The 19,456-nt window shown below is 28.5% G+C and overlaps 4 protein-coding genes across 5 annotated transcripts; 2 read left to right on the top strand and 2 right to left on the bottom strand.

Moving 5' to 3' along the window:
- Positions 1 to 1,181: 1,181 nt before the first annotated feature.
- On the top strand, positions 1,182 to 8,632 carry Atpcl (ATP-citrate synthase). Its single transcript, XM_072014349.1, has 11 exons — positions 1,182 to 1,329; positions 3,847 to 4,201; positions 4,278 to 4,471; positions 4,550 to 4,860; positions 5,007 to 5,325; positions 5,407 to 5,839; positions 5,919 to 6,244; positions 6,319 to 6,838; positions 6,931 to 7,236; positions 7,336 to 7,753; positions 7,835 to 8,632. Exons 2-11 carry the CDS (start codon positions 3,860 to 3,862, stop codon positions 7,924 to 7,926), a joined length of 3,261 nt encoding a protein of 1,086 aa, XP_071870450.1. The 5' UTR covers positions 1,182 to 1,329; positions 3,847 to 3,859; the 3' UTR covers positions 7,927 to 8,632.
- On the bottom strand, positions 7,834 to 12,204 carry Tango9 (transport and golgi organization 9). 2 transcript variants are annotated; one of them, XM_072014353.1, is made up of 8 exons: positions 12,081 to 12,204; positions 10,893 to 10,990; positions 10,684 to 10,831; positions 10,262 to 10,609; positions 10,063 to 10,147; positions 9,823 to 9,981; positions 9,602 to 9,756; positions 7,834 to 9,504 (listed from the first exon to the last, which is right to left on the bottom strand). In XM_072014353.1, exons 1-8 carry the CDS (start codon positions 12,123 to 12,125, stop codon positions 9,337 to 9,339), a joined length of 1,206 nt encoding a protein of 401 aa, XP_071870454.1. In that variant the 5' UTR covers positions 12,126 to 12,204; the 3' UTR covers positions 7,834 to 9,336. The 2 variants fall into 2 exon arrangements, with proteins under 2 accessions (XP_071870454.1, XP_071870455.1); XM_072014354.1 differs by lacking the exon at positions 12,081 to 12,204 and adding an exon at positions 11,935 to 12,074.
- Positions 12,205 to 12,975: 771 nt separating this feature from the next.
- On the top strand, positions 12,976 to 16,907 carry LOC139992998 (integrator complex assembly factor Brat1). Its single transcript, XM_072014350.1, has 10 exons — positions 12,976 to 13,397; positions 13,550 to 13,855; positions 13,921 to 14,561; positions 14,622 to 14,834; positions 14,963 to 15,271; positions 15,346 to 15,544; positions 15,604 to 15,776; positions 15,847 to 15,944; positions 16,012 to 16,273; positions 16,335 to 16,907. The coding sequence occupies exons 1-10, from the start codon at positions 13,268 to 13,270 to the stop codon at positions 16,848 to 16,850; spliced, it is 2,847 nt and encodes a 948-aa protein (XP_071870451.1). The 5' UTR covers positions 12,976 to 13,267; the 3' UTR covers positions 16,851 to 16,907.
- A 424-nt stretch (positions 16,908 to 17,331) lies between these two features.
- Positions 17,332 to 18,699, bottom strand: LOC139993004 (uncharacterized). The gene is made up of 2 exons (XM_072014356.1): positions 18,438 to 18,699; positions 17,332 to 18,356 (listed from the first exon to the last, which is right to left on the bottom strand). The coding sequence occupies exon 2, from the start codon at positions 18,273 to 18,275 to the stop codon at positions 17,424 to 17,426; it is 852 nt and encodes a 283-aa protein (XP_071870457.1). The 5' UTR covers positions 18,276 to 18,356; positions 18,438 to 18,699; the 3' UTR covers positions 17,332 to 17,423.
- Between the last annotated feature and the right edge of the window lie 757 nt (positions 18,700 to 19,456).

Genomic DNA, 19,456 nt, shown 5'->3' with positions numbered 1-19,456 from the left:
TGTAAGAAAAAAATTCGTCATATAATAAATAATTGATACGAGTTCCTAGATATTAATTCGTAAGTTTAATCAACTATTCGTTTTTTGTTTTAATATACAACTAAACTTTGTAATTAAATCATAATTATTAATTAAAGCATTAACTCATTCAATTCGCCCTTAAGTTTTAAATTTAATAATTTTCTTGTCTACTATACTAACATTCAAAGATTAATATTTTTTCTATATAAATTCATTAGTTATGGTCAAATCTTCTTAAGTATATAATATCTTTAATGTATTTTTAAGTACATTATACAGTTATATATTGTACAGTAATTTCTCGAATGATTAAATCGTGGATTAATTATATAATAATCAAAAGAGTCTAAGAACCTTTATTATCTGTCCACGTGGAGACCACTGATCGCGTTATAAGTCACGTGATGAATAGTTAATTCTCGTATGATTCTTGAATTTGAACATTATAATTCGAGCTGCAATATATGTAAAACGGAATCAAATGAAATGTATCCAATTCTCTAATAAATATTGCGTTATCATCTCGTAGATACACTCACAAGATCTTCATTATATTTTATAATCGTGAATATATGACACGTAACGCTTTTAAATTTAAATGTATATCAAAAAAGAAAAACTAAAAATTTTCTCTTATTAGATAATAACAAATTAACAGATATGTTATATCGATAAGTTAAAGAAAATTAGATATACAAATTTTTTCCTTTCTGATTATGTTTGCACAAGAGAGAAGTATTCTAATTATTAACTAAATGATAAAATATAACCAAAACGTATATGAAAAATTGTCAATTAAATAAACAGATTAAATATTAGAAATTTTGTAAATTGGAAAAAAATTTAGGAACTTCAGAACTTACAAGGTTATCTTGAACTAAATGTTTAGATAAATTTTGTACAATTTTTTATTCAAACTTACAAATGAATCTAATTTGCTAAATTTTAAATAAGAACCAAAAGAACTTGTCGCCATGATTACATAATTCCAAGTAAGGGAACACTTTTATATTCTAATCTTTAAATTGTAAAGAATATAACGCATGACACCGAGAAGAGAAAAAAGACGAAAATGGGTTAATACGATCCGTGGGAGAAAAAAACAGCAGAATCGTACGATATCTTGAGATATCGTCAGCTTTTGGTCTTACATATGCGAGCAGTGTCACTTTGAACATTCAGTCAACCGCCAGCGGTTTTGCGTGGCAGACGTTCTATGTTATCCTTTGAATAGGTTACAAAATTTAGTGCGACAAAATATCAATTTTTTAGTCTACATAACGTTTGTTTAATAGGTGGAGCATAAAAGTGAGTGTAGTTTCATTTTGTAGTTCTTTTATTATATATTTATTTTTCTGTGATTTCATAAATAATACACTAGGCAATAGGAATATATTCAAATTTCAGTTTATCGTTTTGATGAACAGAAACATTTTGTAGTATTTATATAATTTCACTTAATGTAGACTTATCAATAAAATAATATAGACTATTGCAATATAGAAAATGAAAAAATAAAATATGATGACGTGAAATACCATGTAGTCGCTAGTGTCAAAGTGAAAGTGTTTCTTCGAGTTTCTCTTACTCTCCTATATTTTTCTGCGATCGTTCAGACATGGACTTCTTGTGACATGAATGATGGTCTTAATTAGATTTTCATGATTGGATTAATGAAATATTGAAGTCATTATGTTCAGTATTGCCTTGCTAAGTGACTGCTAGTCGGGACCGAATTTGGTCAGTTAGTAAGGGAAGATATATATCAGGAATTCCGCCACGGCATGAAATAGATAGATAGGTACAGACAGTGATACTCGATAACCTTCCCGAGATACCAAGTTTCTAAACTCAATAGATTGTTGCTTTACTGGAAGAGTAATATAAATAAAAAAAGTAAATTTTTTTAAAAATTTGTTTAATTGAGAGAATTTGTAATAGAAAATTATTAATTATATTAATTTTTTCTTTTAAAATAAAAATTAATAGTTTTTATTTTATTCGAATACTTGCTATTCGAACACTTATAGAAATCTTTTACGAATATATTATGTGTGTATACGAAATATCCTGAAGTTTCGTTAACGTTGTAGTGAATAGACTGTGAATTTTTATGCATTTATGAGAAATTTGATGGTACAAAAATGCATAGATAATATACAATATGAACAAGTATATAAAATGTCGATTGTATAATGCTATAGTTTTTAGTAGGTGGAACAATTTTCTACGTAGATTTCATTTTTTAAATTATATTTATAAAAATATAAATTTGCACAAATATCCGTAATTAATAATTATAGTAATGAGATTCGATTATCATGATCATGTTAAAGTCTGAAACGAATTTGAAAATGTACATACAGGTCATAACATATTTAGTGGAAATACATAATTCGTAAAGATCATACAAGTATTTAAATTTTAAATTATTTGTTACATTAATGAGCTGAAATATTCAGTGGAACCATCTGTAACATTTATTATATATTTAAGATACCTGTATTCATACTATGTACTAATCTTTTATTAAATAAATTTGTAAATAAGTTTGCATTAAATATTTTGTAACTTTTATATATACATATATATATTTTTTTAGATTCATTTAACATTTTATCAATATGTTTTATATAAATGTTTTATACAATACACAAAATATATAAAATATAAATAATATAGATAAAAGATTTCTCTAGTGTAAGCCATTCTATTGCATTGCTTACTATTAAAATAACGAATTTAAATTATAATATCGTTTTTGTATACATAATTTAGTATCATGTATTAAATAAATAATAATTCAAATAAAATGTTTATTCTATACTTCTAGTTAATCTTCACAAAAACAGTTAAAAAAATTTACAAGGCACTAGTATATTTTCTCTTTTGCAAATCTCATTTGAAATTATAATTTTCCTAGTTGTTCCTGACTGATAGTGTCTATCTTGCTCATACTTTACATCGTTTAGAACGTTCTGTGTAACGTTCTATATATAAACTTTATAATTACGATCTTCCAGAATAAATTATAGTTTATAATTGATAATTATCTGTATATTTCATAGATTGGAGAAGTTCACTAAATATTTGTTACATTCGAGTTATTAAATATATTAAAATCTTTTACTTTTATCTATATTGTTAGGTATTATTATCATTATTATATCAGTGTTAGGTATTAAAGTAATAAGCTTTTATTATTCGTACTTTTTACATTACAGTCTGATGGATTATACCACGTGTCTTATTATACATGCTAAGATGTGAATACATTGCAGATAATATACTTCGATGATTGTGTAACTTCGAATGGTTATTGACAAAAACGCATATATTATTCAAAGTATATGACGTAAAATAGAGAACGTTTCGGGAAGAGAATATGACCTCAAACTTTATTTTATAATTGTTTATTACATTGAATCTGCCGATACTTTAAGAACTTTTACTAATTCTTCCTAAATTAAGGAAAAATATTAGAATCGTTTTTTGTAAATTTTTTCGTGAAAAAGAGGTTGGTTTACGATAAAGTTAAATAGTAATTATACTATTTCAATAAATCCCTTTTTATGGTCTCTGTAATGCAGTCAGCCGACTTTTTCTTACAATCGAGAATTTAAATTCTCGAAGCCTTATAAAACCAAATATTATTTTATGTATTTTTTTTTGGAAACGTATACTATAATTTTCCTGAGTTTTGAATTTTGAATAATAAAATATTTTTCTTTAAGCATTGAGAGCAAAAAGCTATTCGAAATAAAAGCTTAAATTTTTTATGTTTTATAATAGGTTTCCATTAACACGCTTTGTATTTATTTTTAGGAACTCTTAGAAGATGTCAGCAAAAGCAATTCGTGAAGCAACTGGAAAAGATCTCATTAATCGCAAACTTCCTTCTGGCACAAATGCAGTGAAATGTCGGTTTGTGACCATTACAGAAAACACAAATTGGACAGACATTGTGAATGAGCATCCATGGGTCCAAACTGAAAAATTAGTGGTAAAACCAGATCAATTGATCAAACGGCGAGGAAAGCTTGGCCTAATTAAAGTGAATGCTGATTTGGCTGCGGTAAAACAATGGATTGCAGAAAGAATGAACAAAGATCAACAAGTGGGGAATACAACTGGAAAACTGAGAACATTCATCATCGAGCCTTTTGTTCCTCACAAACAAGTAAACTAATAGGACTAGACTATATATGTACTATATAAACTAATGGAATAGATATTAATAGGGCTTTCATTTGTAGGAAGAAGAAGCCTATGTTTGTATCTATTCTCACAGAAATGCTGATACCATTTTATTCCATCATGAAGGTGGTGTTGACATTGGAGATGTTGATGCAAAGGCCTTGAAATTAGATGTACCTGTTGGAGAAGAAGCACCAGATCGGTCTACTATAATCAATAAATTATTAATACACGTAGCAGATGACAAAAAAGAGTAAAAATATGTCCAAGTATATTATCTTCTCATTTTGCATACACTTCTTGGTAATGAATGTTCATATTTTTTTTTCAGAGTGATTGGCAAATTTGTAGAATCTCTATATAAGCTTTATGTTAACTTATATTTCACTTACTTAGAGATAAACCCATTGGTGGTAACAAAAAATGGAATTTATATACTTGATCTCGCTGCAAAGTTGGACACAACCGCGGACTTCATCTGCAGACCTGACTGGGGAGATATTGATTATCCACCACCATTTGGAAGGGATGCTTATCCAGAAGAGGCCTACATCGCCGATTTAGATTCTAAATCTGGAGCTAGCTTGAAATTGACTATTCTTAATCCAGCTGGTCGGATATGGACAATGGTTGCTGGCGGTGGTCAGTAGAAGCGCACAGCAGTATCATTTACGTGATTAATCGAGTTTATTCTAACAAAATTGTGATTGTCAAATCGTTTGTTTTATTTCAACAAAGGTTTATCGCTTTCGGTTGCATGTTTCATTTTCTAATCACCTTTCTTCCAGGAGCATCCGTGATATACTCGGACACTATTTGCGATTTGGGAGCCGCGAATGAATTAGCTAATTATGGAGAATATTCTGGTGCACCTAGCGAACAACAAACTTACGAGTACGCAAAAACCATTCTGAGCTTGATGACAAAAGAAAAACGGCAAGAGGGGAAAGTATTGATCATTGGTGGAGGTATCGCTAATTTTACAAATGTGGCTGCCACTTTCAAAGGTATTGTAAAAGCACTACAAGAGTACCAGCCTAAACTCGTAGATCATAACGTAAAAATATTCGTAAGAAGAGCGGGGCCTAATTATCAAGAAGGTCTAAGGTATAAATACATTTAAATAATGTAATTTTAATTATCATATTTAGCAAATATTTAACAAATGATTTATATGTCGAATTCTAGAATTATACGTGAAGTTGGTAAAAGACTCGGTATTCCCGTTTATGTATTCGGTCCAGAAACTCACATGACAGCTATATGTGCGATGGCCTTAGGCAAAAAGCCAATTCCAGATCCTGAAGCGCAAGAATTTTCAACTGCAAATTTTTTGCTACCCTCGGGACAAGATGTAGGTCCTTCAGCTCCCTCTGCTAGTGCTTCCTCTTCACCCACTAAACAGTCCAAACTAAAAGCAAGCGACACTGTTGACGGATCATCACACAAACAGCTCTTTAGTTGTAAAACCAGATCCATTATCTGGGGAATGCAAAATAGAGCTGTTCAAAGTATGTTAGACTTTGACTTCGTTTGTCGTAGATCCGAACCATCTGTAGCTGCCATTGTATATCCTTTCACGGGTGACCACAAACAAAAATTTTACTGGGGTCACAAAGAGGTATAATTTAAACAATTGTTTTCATTTTATTGAATGAAATTTGTTGAAAGTATAATACAATTTCTTTTTTTAATGATAGGTACTCATTCCTGTCTATAAACAAATGAAAGACGCTATGACTAAACACACAGATGCTGACGTTATGGTCACGTTTGCATCCTTAAGATCCGCATACGAAAGCGCTGTGGAAACCATGGAATTCCCTCAAATTCGAACAATTGCTATTATTGCTGAGGGAATACCTGAGAATATGACGAGAAAGTTAATTTTAATGGCGCAACATAAAGGCGTTACTATCATCGGTCCAGCCACTGTTGGAGGTCTCAAACCTGGTTGTTTCAAAATTGGTAATACCGGTGGAATGATGGACAATATTCTTCATAGTAAACTTTACAGGCCTGGCAGGTACCACCATTGTTCGTTATATTATAATATACTTTCTCTAATCTTGCTTTATACTAAGAAATTGTTATTTTTAGTGTTGCATATGTCTCTCGTTCCGGAGGCATGTCTAACGAACTAAATAATATAATTTCCAAAGCTTCTAATGGAGTATTGGAAGGTGTCGCAATTGGTGGAGATCGTTATCCAGGAACAACATTTATGGATCACATTATACGTTATCAAGAAAATCCGGAAGTGAAACTTATAGTACTTCTTGGTGAAGTCGGTGGTGTGGAAGAGTATGAAGTATGTCAAGCACTGAAAACAAAGAGAATTACAAAGCCATTGATCGCTTGGTGCATTGGTACCTGTGCCAGCATGTTCAATTCTGAAGTGCAGTTTGGTCATGCTGGATCTATTGCTCATAGCAATTTAGAAACAGCTTCTGCCAAAAATGCTGCATTAAAAGAAGCTGGTGCTTTTGTTCCTGACAGTTTTGATAGCTTAGGTGACTTAATGCAGACTGTTTACAATAATCTTGTGAAAGAGGGAGTGATAGTACCTGCACCGGAAGTTCCTCCTCCCACTGTTCCTATGGATTACAGTTGGGCTAGGGTATGTTCAACTATTGCATTATTAAATTACATATTGATGTGTATACATATGTAATCATCATGAAGAGCATCCTTAATTTAATTCTTTTTTAGGAACTCGGTCTGATACGAAAACCAGCTTCATTCATGACTTCGATATGTGATGAACGTGGCCAAGAATTATTATATGCTGGAATGCCTGTAACAGAAGTTCTTAAACAGAATGTAGGAATTGGTGGTGTAGTTTCATTATTGTGGTTCCAACGGTGCTTGGCGCCAATGTATTGTAAATTTCTTGAAATGTCTTTAATGTTAACAGCTGATCACGGGCCTGCCGTGTCAGGGGCACATAACACTATTGTTTGTGCAAGAGCTGGTAAAGATTTAGTTAGCTCTTTAGTATCTGGTCTTTTGACTATCGTAAGTAAAAGAAAGAAATTTTATACTATGTTATTCACTTTTGTGTATTACTTTCATGTAAGAAATAATATTAATATTTGACAAAAATTTTAATCATAGGGTGATCGTTTCGGTGGTGCATTGGATGGTGCGGCTCGTATGTTCTCTGAAGCATATGATGCTGGATTACATCCACAAGAGTTTGTAAATAATACACGTAAGAAGGGCAAACTCATAATGGGTATTGGTCATCGTATAAAGTCTATAAATAATCCAGACATGCGGGTAAAACTCATTAAAGAATATGTAATGGAGCATTTCCCTGCCAGACCGTTGGTAGAATATGCACTGGAAGTTGAAAAAATAACCACGAGTAAGAAGCCTAATTTAATCTTGAATGTGGATGGTATAATTGCTTGTGCTTTTGTTGATATGTTGAGGAACAGTGGAAGCTTCACAAGAGAAGAATCACAAGAATATATCGAAATTGGTGCTATAAATAGCTTATTTGTTCTTGGTAGAAGTATAGGTTTTATTGGTAGGTATTCCTGGCTTAGTGCAATGATGTATAAAAAGGTACGCACAATACTCAAACAATATAATTATTTTATTATTGCAGGCCATTACATGGATCAAAAAAGGTTGAAACAAGGTTTATACCGACATCCTTGGGATGATATTTCTTATGTATTGCCAGAACAATATAATTGAATTCATCTTCCATTTACATTATTTGTCGTAAAAGCATAATAAATGTTGCGTATTCATTTAAGAAATTTAGATAGTTCTGATGGTTATGTTTTACATGTTTTGTTCATAATTGTGAGAAATTAGAAAAAGTATCACGTATGTTTGGTTTGATATTAAATGTTATAATATCAATGCATAAGTGAAACCTCTTGTATGATAAATTAGTTTTCCTTGTCGCTAGTGGGTTATATTCGATATAAATGCGATTTTAAACTTAAGTTGGCGGCGACCAGAACTTAGATATGAATACGTGAAACAGAAAAAATTAGTCTTATAAATAAACATTCCATACAGCATTTGTAATGTGGTCAGAAAACAGAACTTGAATTGAAAATATTTTATAATCGCTGATTAATGTGCAGTACATTACTACTTTATTTTTCATAATTATAATTCACGGAAGATTATAATTCACATAATCTTTTCTGGTTTATGAAAATGTCAATATTATTTTATTTAGAGAATGTTATTAGGTATACGTGCGTGCTTAAACATGCGTACTGTAATATCATTATTACATACATATGTATATATGTATGTATATATAAACATGTGCTGTATACACATATTACATATGTGTATATGCTACGTTAACAATTTTCTGCACAAATTAGTTTATCACGTATATATAAAGTATGTAGGAAATAATAAATACATGTGACTCTAAGTACTATCCTTCTCTTTTAATATCTTACAAAATTTAATATCTTAACTATACATAGAATATAGAAAATAAGTGTTCTACACGCGTATGTTTGTTAATAAGTATGAAATTTATAAAAAAGCAAAGCAGGTAGAGTAACAAAACTTATTCAATTAGACTTCAAAGGTGGAAATTTCAGTTCAACTATTTATGAATACTACAAAATAAGGAGAGCAAAAATATACCATGAAGAAATAACTCAATATTTCCTTGCAATAATACATCTTTTAACACATTCTTTTACAGTAGTAAAATATATTTACGTATATGTATAAAATACCCTCATTTCATTCAAAATACCACCTATAAGTAAAACCTTGAGATTCTGCTAAAAGATTCTGCTGTACAATGAGAATTTTGTTTTAATTAATGTAATTTTTACAAAAATTTGTATAAAAATTGGGACAATACTTATTTTTCACATTCAACTTAAAAGATAAATAAAAAATTCGAATTTTTCTAACTATAATATACATTTTATAAGAATTGTGCTAATTAATTAACTTTGCAAAAGTACTAATTTTGATAAATTTAATGAATTTTGCAAATGTAACAAATTGAAAGCATTTTACATATTATTGTGATTGCAGACTTTAGAGAAACTATATAATAGTTCTCAACATCACAAAATAGTAAACATTCAAGTACACTTAAAGAGAAATATATCTTTATTGAGTTTCTGGAATATCATCTGCTGCTGTATTAATAATTCGCTCACGATCAGTTGGTGGTGGTTTATGACGGCCTAAACGATATCTACATTTTCTTACTAGTTGAGGAATAATAACATTGTTATAACAACACATTCCAATGAGTAGAACAATGAAGCCAATGAGCTAAAAATTAAATAGTTACACGTTTATATGTGACTTAATTTTAATTTTAGACGATACAATTTCATTATGAACAGAAAAAATCAATTATAAAATTTACCTGTAAATAATGGAAGGCTTGCCACCTAAATGCTAAAGAGAAAACCCATATGATAATTGTTCGAACACTATCTAATATCATCCTTGTTGTAGCACCAATTTCTTTAGTAATACTAATACCAGCAAAGTTAAAGAAAGCTATGCTGAATGATATACCTGTAAGAAGATCATTTAAAAAATAAATTTTAATAAATAAGAATAAATATGTCTATATATACTAACCAACTATAGCCATCAGCAAATGACCACTATTTCCAATCTGGATGAATGCATCTTTAGTAGCTTCAAGGGTTCCTTGCGAATTGTCAGCAAAAGGAGGTGGAACATGTATAAAGTTAAGCGGAATCATTATAATGCATATAGTAATGAATCCAAATATACCTAAATAAAATATATGTTTGTTAGAATATATTTTTATGTACTAGATATTTCAGAAACTTGTATTTCAGAAACTTCATAAACCTTCCCAGCCAACTGCTTGCAACGCTGGTATATTCTGTCCTGCTATGAACTTTTCTTCTATTACCATTTGAACAGCAATTATAACCTATGATAATAATTATTATGCAAATTAAAGCAATTTTATTATAAAAATATGTACATTAAAATATAAAATATACAAATATACAAAATATATAAAACATATAAAATGAAGTTTTACCTGTGCACATATGATAAGTAAATCTCCAGTTAAAATAGAATTTGTGCTGACATCGGATTTTTCCATAGTTATGTCACTGAGCCCAACAAGAGCTAAACCAATTATAACCATTACTATACCTAACCATTCCCTACTAACTAGTTTTTTATTAAGAAAACCCATTGAGAGCACAGCAGTGAATATTATAACAGCACCACGAAACATTTGAAAACTACTAGCATATGTCATATTCAAGCCGACATACATAATAGAAGTAGCACATGTATCACATAAAGCAGGAATCAGTAGAATAAAAGGATTAAATACATGTGAGCCTTTAGTTAACGGATTGCTGTCCACAGAATTATCCTTTAATATGATAAATTCAATTTTAGATATTTTATATTTAATAAATATATGTATATGCAATGAAAGATGCTTACTCCTCTGCGACTATAATAATGATAAAGGATTTTAAATACTAAAAGACACATCATCTCTCCAATAAACATGAAAGATGATTGCATAAAAGGATGATTAAAATGCCTAGGTTGACCATTTTCATCTGGTACAACTTGTTGATCTGCATATCTAAAAATATAAATTTAATTACTCATAATTTAATAGTTTGACAATTAATTTATTTACATACTTTACAGATAAAGTATTGAAAGATCCAGTAACAACCATAAGTGCTGCTAAAATACATTGATAGCGTGTCCATGCCATTTTTAAATAGTTCTGCAATCTCTAGAAACAAAATTTATAGATTTATAAGAATTTATTTATAAGATATATTTATAAGAAACAGTTATATATTAAAATTATAATGATAATTCAAAGATTGTTTTAAATAATGATAGTGTATACAACGTTAAATTTATATCTGTGATTATTAACTCAATAAAAATGAGATAATGTGATAGTATGCTTTCAAACAACAAAAGAATGTAAATGCTTATTCTCAGTAATGATTAAATGCTTTCATGAATATAATCATGAAATATGTTTCCTATAAACTTAGTACTTTTAATTAGGGCATCAGAAAAGAATTTATTTTAATGTAACAATATAATTAAAGATAACTTTCATATTTTAAAAAAGATATATATTTATATATTGATATTGATTAACAATTATAGAAATTTCATATCTTCATATTCATAAACAATATTATAAAATCAAATTCTTTTAAATTCTATAATACAATGATTACTTGAAAATTTGAGGTACGTGTACTAATAGGAAATAAATGATTCACGACTCATTGCACGAAGATAAAAATTTATAAATGTCAAACGGAAGACGATCAAATATTTTTATTACTATAGCACAGCTCACATCGTACAATAATTTAAAGATCAATCAAAATCATATCATTTATTTCAAATAAGTAAAAATTGAAAATATTGAGATTTTCCGAAAATAAATAACGAAAAGCTCATAAACGTCAGATTATATCTTTCAACAAACAAGAAATTATTATAATATTGAAATATAGTTATTACCCAAATAATTAAAATATAGATAACTTTTATAATATAGATTCCTAAATATATGATAGTAAATACGATAAAAATGATAATTTTCAAAATTCGTAAGTCACAGTAAATTAAGTGCACAGTAAAATTAAGTGCATTTGTCGTTAGAATAGAATTAGTGAATAATATTTTAAATTTTTAAAATGGTATTACCACTATTATAAATTATAATAAACCACTATTGTAATTTATAAAAAATAAAGCAACAAATTCGAGTTCATTGCACGGAAATGATAAAGGCACGATAAATAGAGATCACCACAGAAATGGTGAATGTAGCACTGTTAACTGTTACTCACATTCACGTTACTGAAGGAATAATCTGAACATATCAATCTCAGCATTAAAGGTTCTCAATTCCAACAATTTTCTATATTTTGCATGTTAAGCGCGCAATAATACATTTGTAAATATTTCATTCTGTTATAATTAGACCGCGGAATAATAAACAATCCTGAAAATATTTAGAAGTTGCAAAATATTTGACGCAATATATATATTTTGTATACATACATATACATACACATACATACATATGCATACATATGCATACAGATGCATTTATATATTATATATTTTGCAGAAATCATAAAAATATTTAAACAGGTAACCATCCACAATATTAACAAGTTTCAGTATTTAGTGGGATCATTTTAATACTTATTATATGCTTATGATGACTATTCATACTGTATATTAATTTTTTATTAAATATAAGATTATACTATTATAAGGTTATATATAATATAAGATTATTAATTTAGGGTAAATATTTTGCAACTTCCAAACACTTTCACATTTGTTTAATAGTTTACCAATATAATTATGATAATTGAGTGTCATTATGACGCGAATGAAATTTTAAAATATTTGGTATAACCAAGTATAACACATGTAATGTGTTCCTAAAAAGTATACGAATACCTATGTACGTATTTTTACAAGCCACTCTAAGCTTTATTTTTCAAGTGAAACGTGTAGAATAAAATATTGAAGGAAAAAGAAATATATTCTAATTATACACTTTTATAATCCTAGGAAATAAAATATATTCCTATAATGGTTAAAATTTATGTATAGTTTTGTTTCTTTGAAAAAAAAAAAGATATATTATTTTATGATACATCAGAGATACAATTACTGATAATTTGAAAAGCCCGCCAAAAATAAATAAGATCACTAAATGATTGTCCTATAAGTTTGTTGAAAATAGTTCTTTATTTCGGGTCATGCAAGTGTTCAGTTATCTGTAAATCGTTTAATTAAGGAATCAAGTTTTTATTTACATACCTGATTTTTGAGTTATAAAACGCAGAAAATATGTGAGTGGTAGAAATAGTAGTTTGCTGTTCAAAGCAATGGATGATAATATTATGTGCGTATTTTGAAATTATCAGCGGACAAAAAAGCATGAACAGAAAGTAAAGAAACTAAAAAGAAACATTTTGTATCGCACAAATATACAAAAATTTCATATCAAAACATAATGTCATCGCTAAATAGTAATAAAAGATTAGCCGAAGTTTTGGAGCTATTTCTGTTGCCTAATTATAATATTGTGTCTACTACCTATCTTGATCTTCTATTATCACACATTTCCGAAGATATTAAAGAGTGTAAGAAAACTATTTTATAAATCATATCATAATGCATAGTAAAATTATTATAAAGAATTCGTTTCTTAATCTTTGTTATGTGTATTCCATTTTTATTCATTGTATTCATATATAATTTATATTTCATCATATATTTTATCATTTAATTCCAGGTGACACAAATAGCTATGAGAATTATGAATTGTTTCAAAAATGGGTATTAAAAGCACTGCACACATGGAATTCTGAGTGCCTTCCCTCCCAACCTATAACTATATTTACTTTAAAACTCATAGGATTAGTTTCACATAATGAATTAAGATTTCATTATTGGCAGTTTAAAGACGTGTACAACAGATTGTGTGACATATTTAACCTACGTAAAGATGATTTACCAGTATCTATTAAAATGGCTTATATTACAATGTTATCTAATTTAATCAAACATAGAAGTGGTAGACAATGGATTATAGATTCTGGTAAGTAATATGTGTTTTTTAATGTGTATATAGAATTATAAGATGATAAAATTTGTATTTTATAGATGCTTGGAAAGATGTTGTAAAATATGCACATTGGAATCACACGCTATATGTTACTCGTGAAAGCCACAAATTTTTGTGGCTTTTGCTCTCACATGAACAACAAAATGTTAATTTTTGTAAAGAAGTTATTTTAGCAATGGCAGCACCATTGATAACGAATAATTTCGACATTCAAACATGTCAAGTGCTGCAAGATAATTATTTGGAAGAAAATAAGCTATTGTGTACTACGCTAGATCTGTTAACCAGTATCATTGAGAATACATTGTTTGCAAATATGGATAATACAATACCTGAATTATGCCAAGAACTCATTGATTTAGAAATGAGGGTAAAAGCACTGTTTGAAGCATGTATTAGTACAAAACTTTTATCACATATTCATAAGCTATTCATTCTATGTTTGTTCATTCCAATTAAACAATTTATTAGAGGAGGGAAAAAAACAGAAACTGAAACAGCACTGAAGTTCTACACTGAATTGAATTATATATCTATAATGCTTCTCTCCAAAGCATATGTGGTAGAATTAGTAAAGACAAACAAATTTTTAATGATATTTTGGAAGAAGTTACAATCATTGCATGAATTTTCTTTCAGTCAGGAACATAAGTTTGAACATCAAGCTATATCTATAATGGTGAGTACTTTACTTTTTATACTTTCATAATGGTAAATAATTTAAATATTTTTTTTATAGATTATGCCTTTGGCTTTATGCATTAAACATACATATAAAGATTCTGATATTTTTGATATGTTTCTTACCAAACTGTTTGATGTGACGTGTACAGCTGTACAAAGATTGGGATACAATGTAAGGGATGCTGTACTTAAAAATGATGTACCTATAGCACAGATTGCCAAAGTTGATATTGACATGCTTTTAGAAATAATGGATATCATGGATAGGGTATGTACAAGAAAAATTTTTGATAATAATATTATAAATTATTACCAATATGTTGTTTATAGTTATATCTAATAATTTTATATATATGTATATGTGTATATATATATATATATGTATTCTCATATCAGGATATTGCAGTTATTGTCTTTCAAGCAATGTGTCATGTCCTAAAAAATTGTGTGCCAGATGCATGTAGTAAAACTTTAGATAGTATGACTAATGCAACACATTTGGAAAATAGTCCAAGGAAACAAGTATATAAGTTTCCCTTAGAAGGGGATCCCATAGTTGATCATCCTACATTATTATCATCGCTTCTAAATGGTTTAGCAGTCATGACAGAAAAGTTTAAGCTAAAATGGCAAGAATGTGTAGAAACCATATGCTTATTGTCATTGGCTCAAGAAATTCTAAATCACCCTGGAACATTGCCTATAGTAAGTTTAGATGTATTCATTATAAGATGGTTTATAATTCGTGCATTATAAATATGCTTGAATTTTGTTTTCAGATTTGCGTGAAAGCTTTAAAAGTATGTAAGTTAGCAATTCAGAATTTTATGCCACCTGATTTAGTATTGTTAACTGAAACAGATAGTCACATGAACGAAATTGGGCCAACATTGTTTAAAAGATTACATGATGTCAACTGGGAAGTAAGGGATAGTGTACTGGAAGTTTTAAATACTATAGCTATAATTTCAGAAGACAGTAAGTAATCATTTATGAAAAATGTTATTTTCATATGTAATATGCGTAAATATTTGCAGAATATCCGGCGTTTCAAGAATATTTATTGGCAAATGAGTTTCTACAGCTAGCAGTTGAAATTAGCAAAACAGACAGTGAAAGCTATGTTCGAGCATCTGCTTTAGTTTTTCTTTCAACTACTGTTCGTATAAATAAATTATGGAAAGAAAAATTATCGCAATTTGATTTACCTGTATGTGTCGTTAAAAAGTATATAATTTTCGATTAATATTTGATAATAAAACTATATTCTTTTACTTCAGAATACTGCAATAATGCTACTCAACAATGAAAGCGAGGCCATAGTCAGAAAGGAAGCAGTAATTCTATTGAAGGAATTATATGTACATCGTAAATGGCCGTGAGTAATGTTGTGCAGTACTGCTGTCAGTCATATCAATCTCATTGATAGAGTAATTATTTTTTAGGAAAAATATTATCGATTCAATGACATTGACAATGGCAAAAACTGCTGTGCTTGATCTTCATTGGGAAGTAAAGATAAGTGCTCTTGAATATTGGAATCACGTTATAACATCGCATTTGTCCGATCAAGGTGTACTCGATGGTCATTTTCCAAAAGTAACGTTTTCAAAAGAACACAGGAAAATCGTATCTTTAAATGAAACTGAGATAAAGCGGAGACTTAATAAAGCACTAGATGAATTAGCGAAACAAAATTGCTTGAGAGTAAGTAGATTTACATAACATAATTCTTAACCAATAAGTCACATCTTACATTGCATTTTAGGTCCTTTTGGTTACTCTAGAAGACAGTGATCTTGAAGTATGCAAAACATCAGCAGCTATAATAAACAAATTAAAAGCATTCCTTTTGAAGTACAAACTTAATGAACCTTTACCAGCATTACCTCTACCCAAAGATAGTGCCACTTTAGATACCTCTTATGTTAAGTACGAACCACCGGATAACGTTGCAAGTTCCAATTGTGAGATGCTCAGTAATTCTAATAATGTGATAGAAGAAATTCTAGATGTTAATGATGCAAATCTACTTGCTTCTATATACAAACATTCAATAGAAGCCGATAGTAAAACACAAAAATTAGAGGAGAAAACATTTCAATATATTCCTTGTGTGACTAGGCAAGTTTTTCTCCAAACAATTTTTGATATGGACATCGCTGCATATATTGAAGAGAAAGAGCGATGGTTGACCACGTACTCCACTAGTTTTGATTCAACGTTGGATGATATATTAACAATGTACAAAAAAGGAGATGTTAATTCAATGGATTGCTATTAATTATGAATAATGTGCCTTATAGATTGCACAAAATAAAAACTCAAATCTTCTACATAAGTATGGTATGCACCTTTTGTTCTTACATTACTTTTAAATTTATAATTTTATGACATCACACCACAGTTAAAATAGGATCATGTTATAAATTTTATAATAAAAATAAGATTTTATTATAAGTACATTTATATATTACATAGAAACATTTATAATAGGCTTTTTTCTCATAGAATTTGAATAATAAAAATAAAACGAAATTTTCATACAGTGCTTATTTATGCAGCTGATATAGAATAAAATGAATGAATACTTATGTATTTAACATATAAAGAAACATATTAAAATTATTATATAAATTGTTTATGCTCATTTATATAAAACATTGTTTTTGTTAATAAAAAGAAAATAAAAAAATTTTTTTATCTATATTCATATTACACACAAACATAAATCTGGAAAGTAACAAACTTACAAACTAATCAGATTTCATAATAATATAAAAAGATATTGTTTGTATTATTTGTACTTCATTCAGTCTTTATAATTTTTCATATAACTAAAACACATATATTATGTTTAAAGAAAATTTGCAATGTCAATTTGCTCTGACTGAGAGTAAAGATTTTTGCCATCAACAGACATTTCTTGTTCATCAGCATTCACAGTAATAATAGAATTCCAAGGAAAGTTATTACATGATGAATGATATGTCAAAACATCTGTATCTGTATTAGTGCTAACTACTTCCAAAGCTGTAAACTGTTTTTTTTCAGTATTTTCTATTGGATTTGTTATCTTTGGTACAAGGAATTCTTCATTAATAGTTGTATTAACGGTGGAATCTATATTATTCCAAAATGAAGTTGTTGCTGTTTCACAAGGCTCAGTCTTTACTTGTTTCACAGTTGTATTCTCTATTCCTATAATTGTATTGATTTGCTGTAACATATTTCTTATATTTGTCTCTTCTACGCCTGTTTTATCTTTTTTCTTCCTTCCTCTATGCTTCTTCTTATTTAGATCAGTGCAAAGACTTTCAGTGATATTAAAAAATTCTTCATCAGTTATTTCTTTTCTTTGATACAATTCACGTTCCCAAGCAATAAACTGATTACAGTTTATCGAACAATTATCATGGGTGAATTTTTTTGGTGAATTAATTGCTTCATTTTTATACTTATATTTTGGTTCAGGTTTAATAAAAACATGATTGTATATATTTTCATTGTTATTGTTATCACCTAAATTTATAGGTTGCAAATATTTTTTTTTTGTACATTTCATATCATTCATAACTTTGAAGCCTTGAAGATTAATAATAGTTTGCGATAACTCTATTGGATTGTGATGTTGGATATGATGATTATGTAAATCTATGACAGTAGCATTTGGATGCTGACAAATAATGCATTGGTAGAACACAGACATTCTGTAACTATTGCAATTCTATCTTTATAAAGCAAACAATATATAAAATGTTAAGAATAATATATCTATCTTCTTGACTACCTATTAATAAAAATCAATATTTCATATATTTCTAAATACGATAGATAAAAAAAAAAAAAAATAATACAGTTAGAGATTTACCTTCAAAAGATCGTACTTATGAGGTTATATAAATATCCAATAAGGAGATCGAAAGAATTATAGACCACAATATTTGATTATACATGAACATAACACTTATCGCGCAATAAAATTTTATGTAGATCATATAAAGATTAAATAACTTTATTATATTTTACATGATATTGTCTATTGGACAATAATGTCATACATCCACGTGAAGATCTATGATACTATGTCAATATAAGCATATATGTGTCTACATATGTATAACGACATGTAATATGTGAAATAAAATACATGCAAATGTGTAAAATGTTATCATAATATACGATATAAAATGTTTAAATTAAAAAAATTAATAATTTTCTTTAGTGCAAACGAAACTTAACATTTTATGTTTCATATAATATCAAACCGTACAATAGATCAACAAATCGATGGCTTACTGCACAAAAAATGTTTATTTATAGTTAAATAAATACTTCTTGCGTTGTATTTATCTTTATCAATGCTATTATAAAATTGGTTGCAAATTGTGCATTTATCCTTTTTAAGAACATAAAGTGATAAAGGTGAATCATGGTTCTTGAACATATCTTTTTATATGTATGTATTAAAAAAAAATTAAGAAAATATAATTTTTTACAAATTTATGAAGTAGATACAAATATGACTTTTATACATAAAAGTTATTTTACATATAAAAAAGCAAACTAGAACTATTTATTGCATATGAAAACTCAAATTTCACAAAAAATGGATATGCAATATTTGTGCAATAAGCCGTTGAGATATAAATCGAAAATTTTTATTTACATAGTACAACATAATACAACAGATCGTAGTTTTTTAAAGAAAGATTAACAGCAAAAGATCGTATTATTTATTTTCCGATTTTCGTTTATTCACCGGTTGTTATATAAGGCGGCACGTAATTTCTTCTAGCGTGATGGTCGATTACGTTGCGATAAATGAAAGTATTACACGGGACATTTCGGCGTTGGTGTTATAAATAAAAAAATGCAAAACTTAAATAG

The sequence above is a fragment of the Bombus fervidus genome, chromosome 12 (genome assembly GCF_041682495.2).
Source record: "Bombus fervidus isolate BK054 chromosome 12, iyBomFerv1, whole genome shotgun sequence".
NCBI lineage: Eukaryota > Metazoa > Arthropoda > Insecta > Hymenoptera > Apidae > Bombus > Bombus fervidus.
Note: the sequence above shows the minus strand (reverse complement) of the source record. Positions and strands in the feature narration are given on the sequence as shown.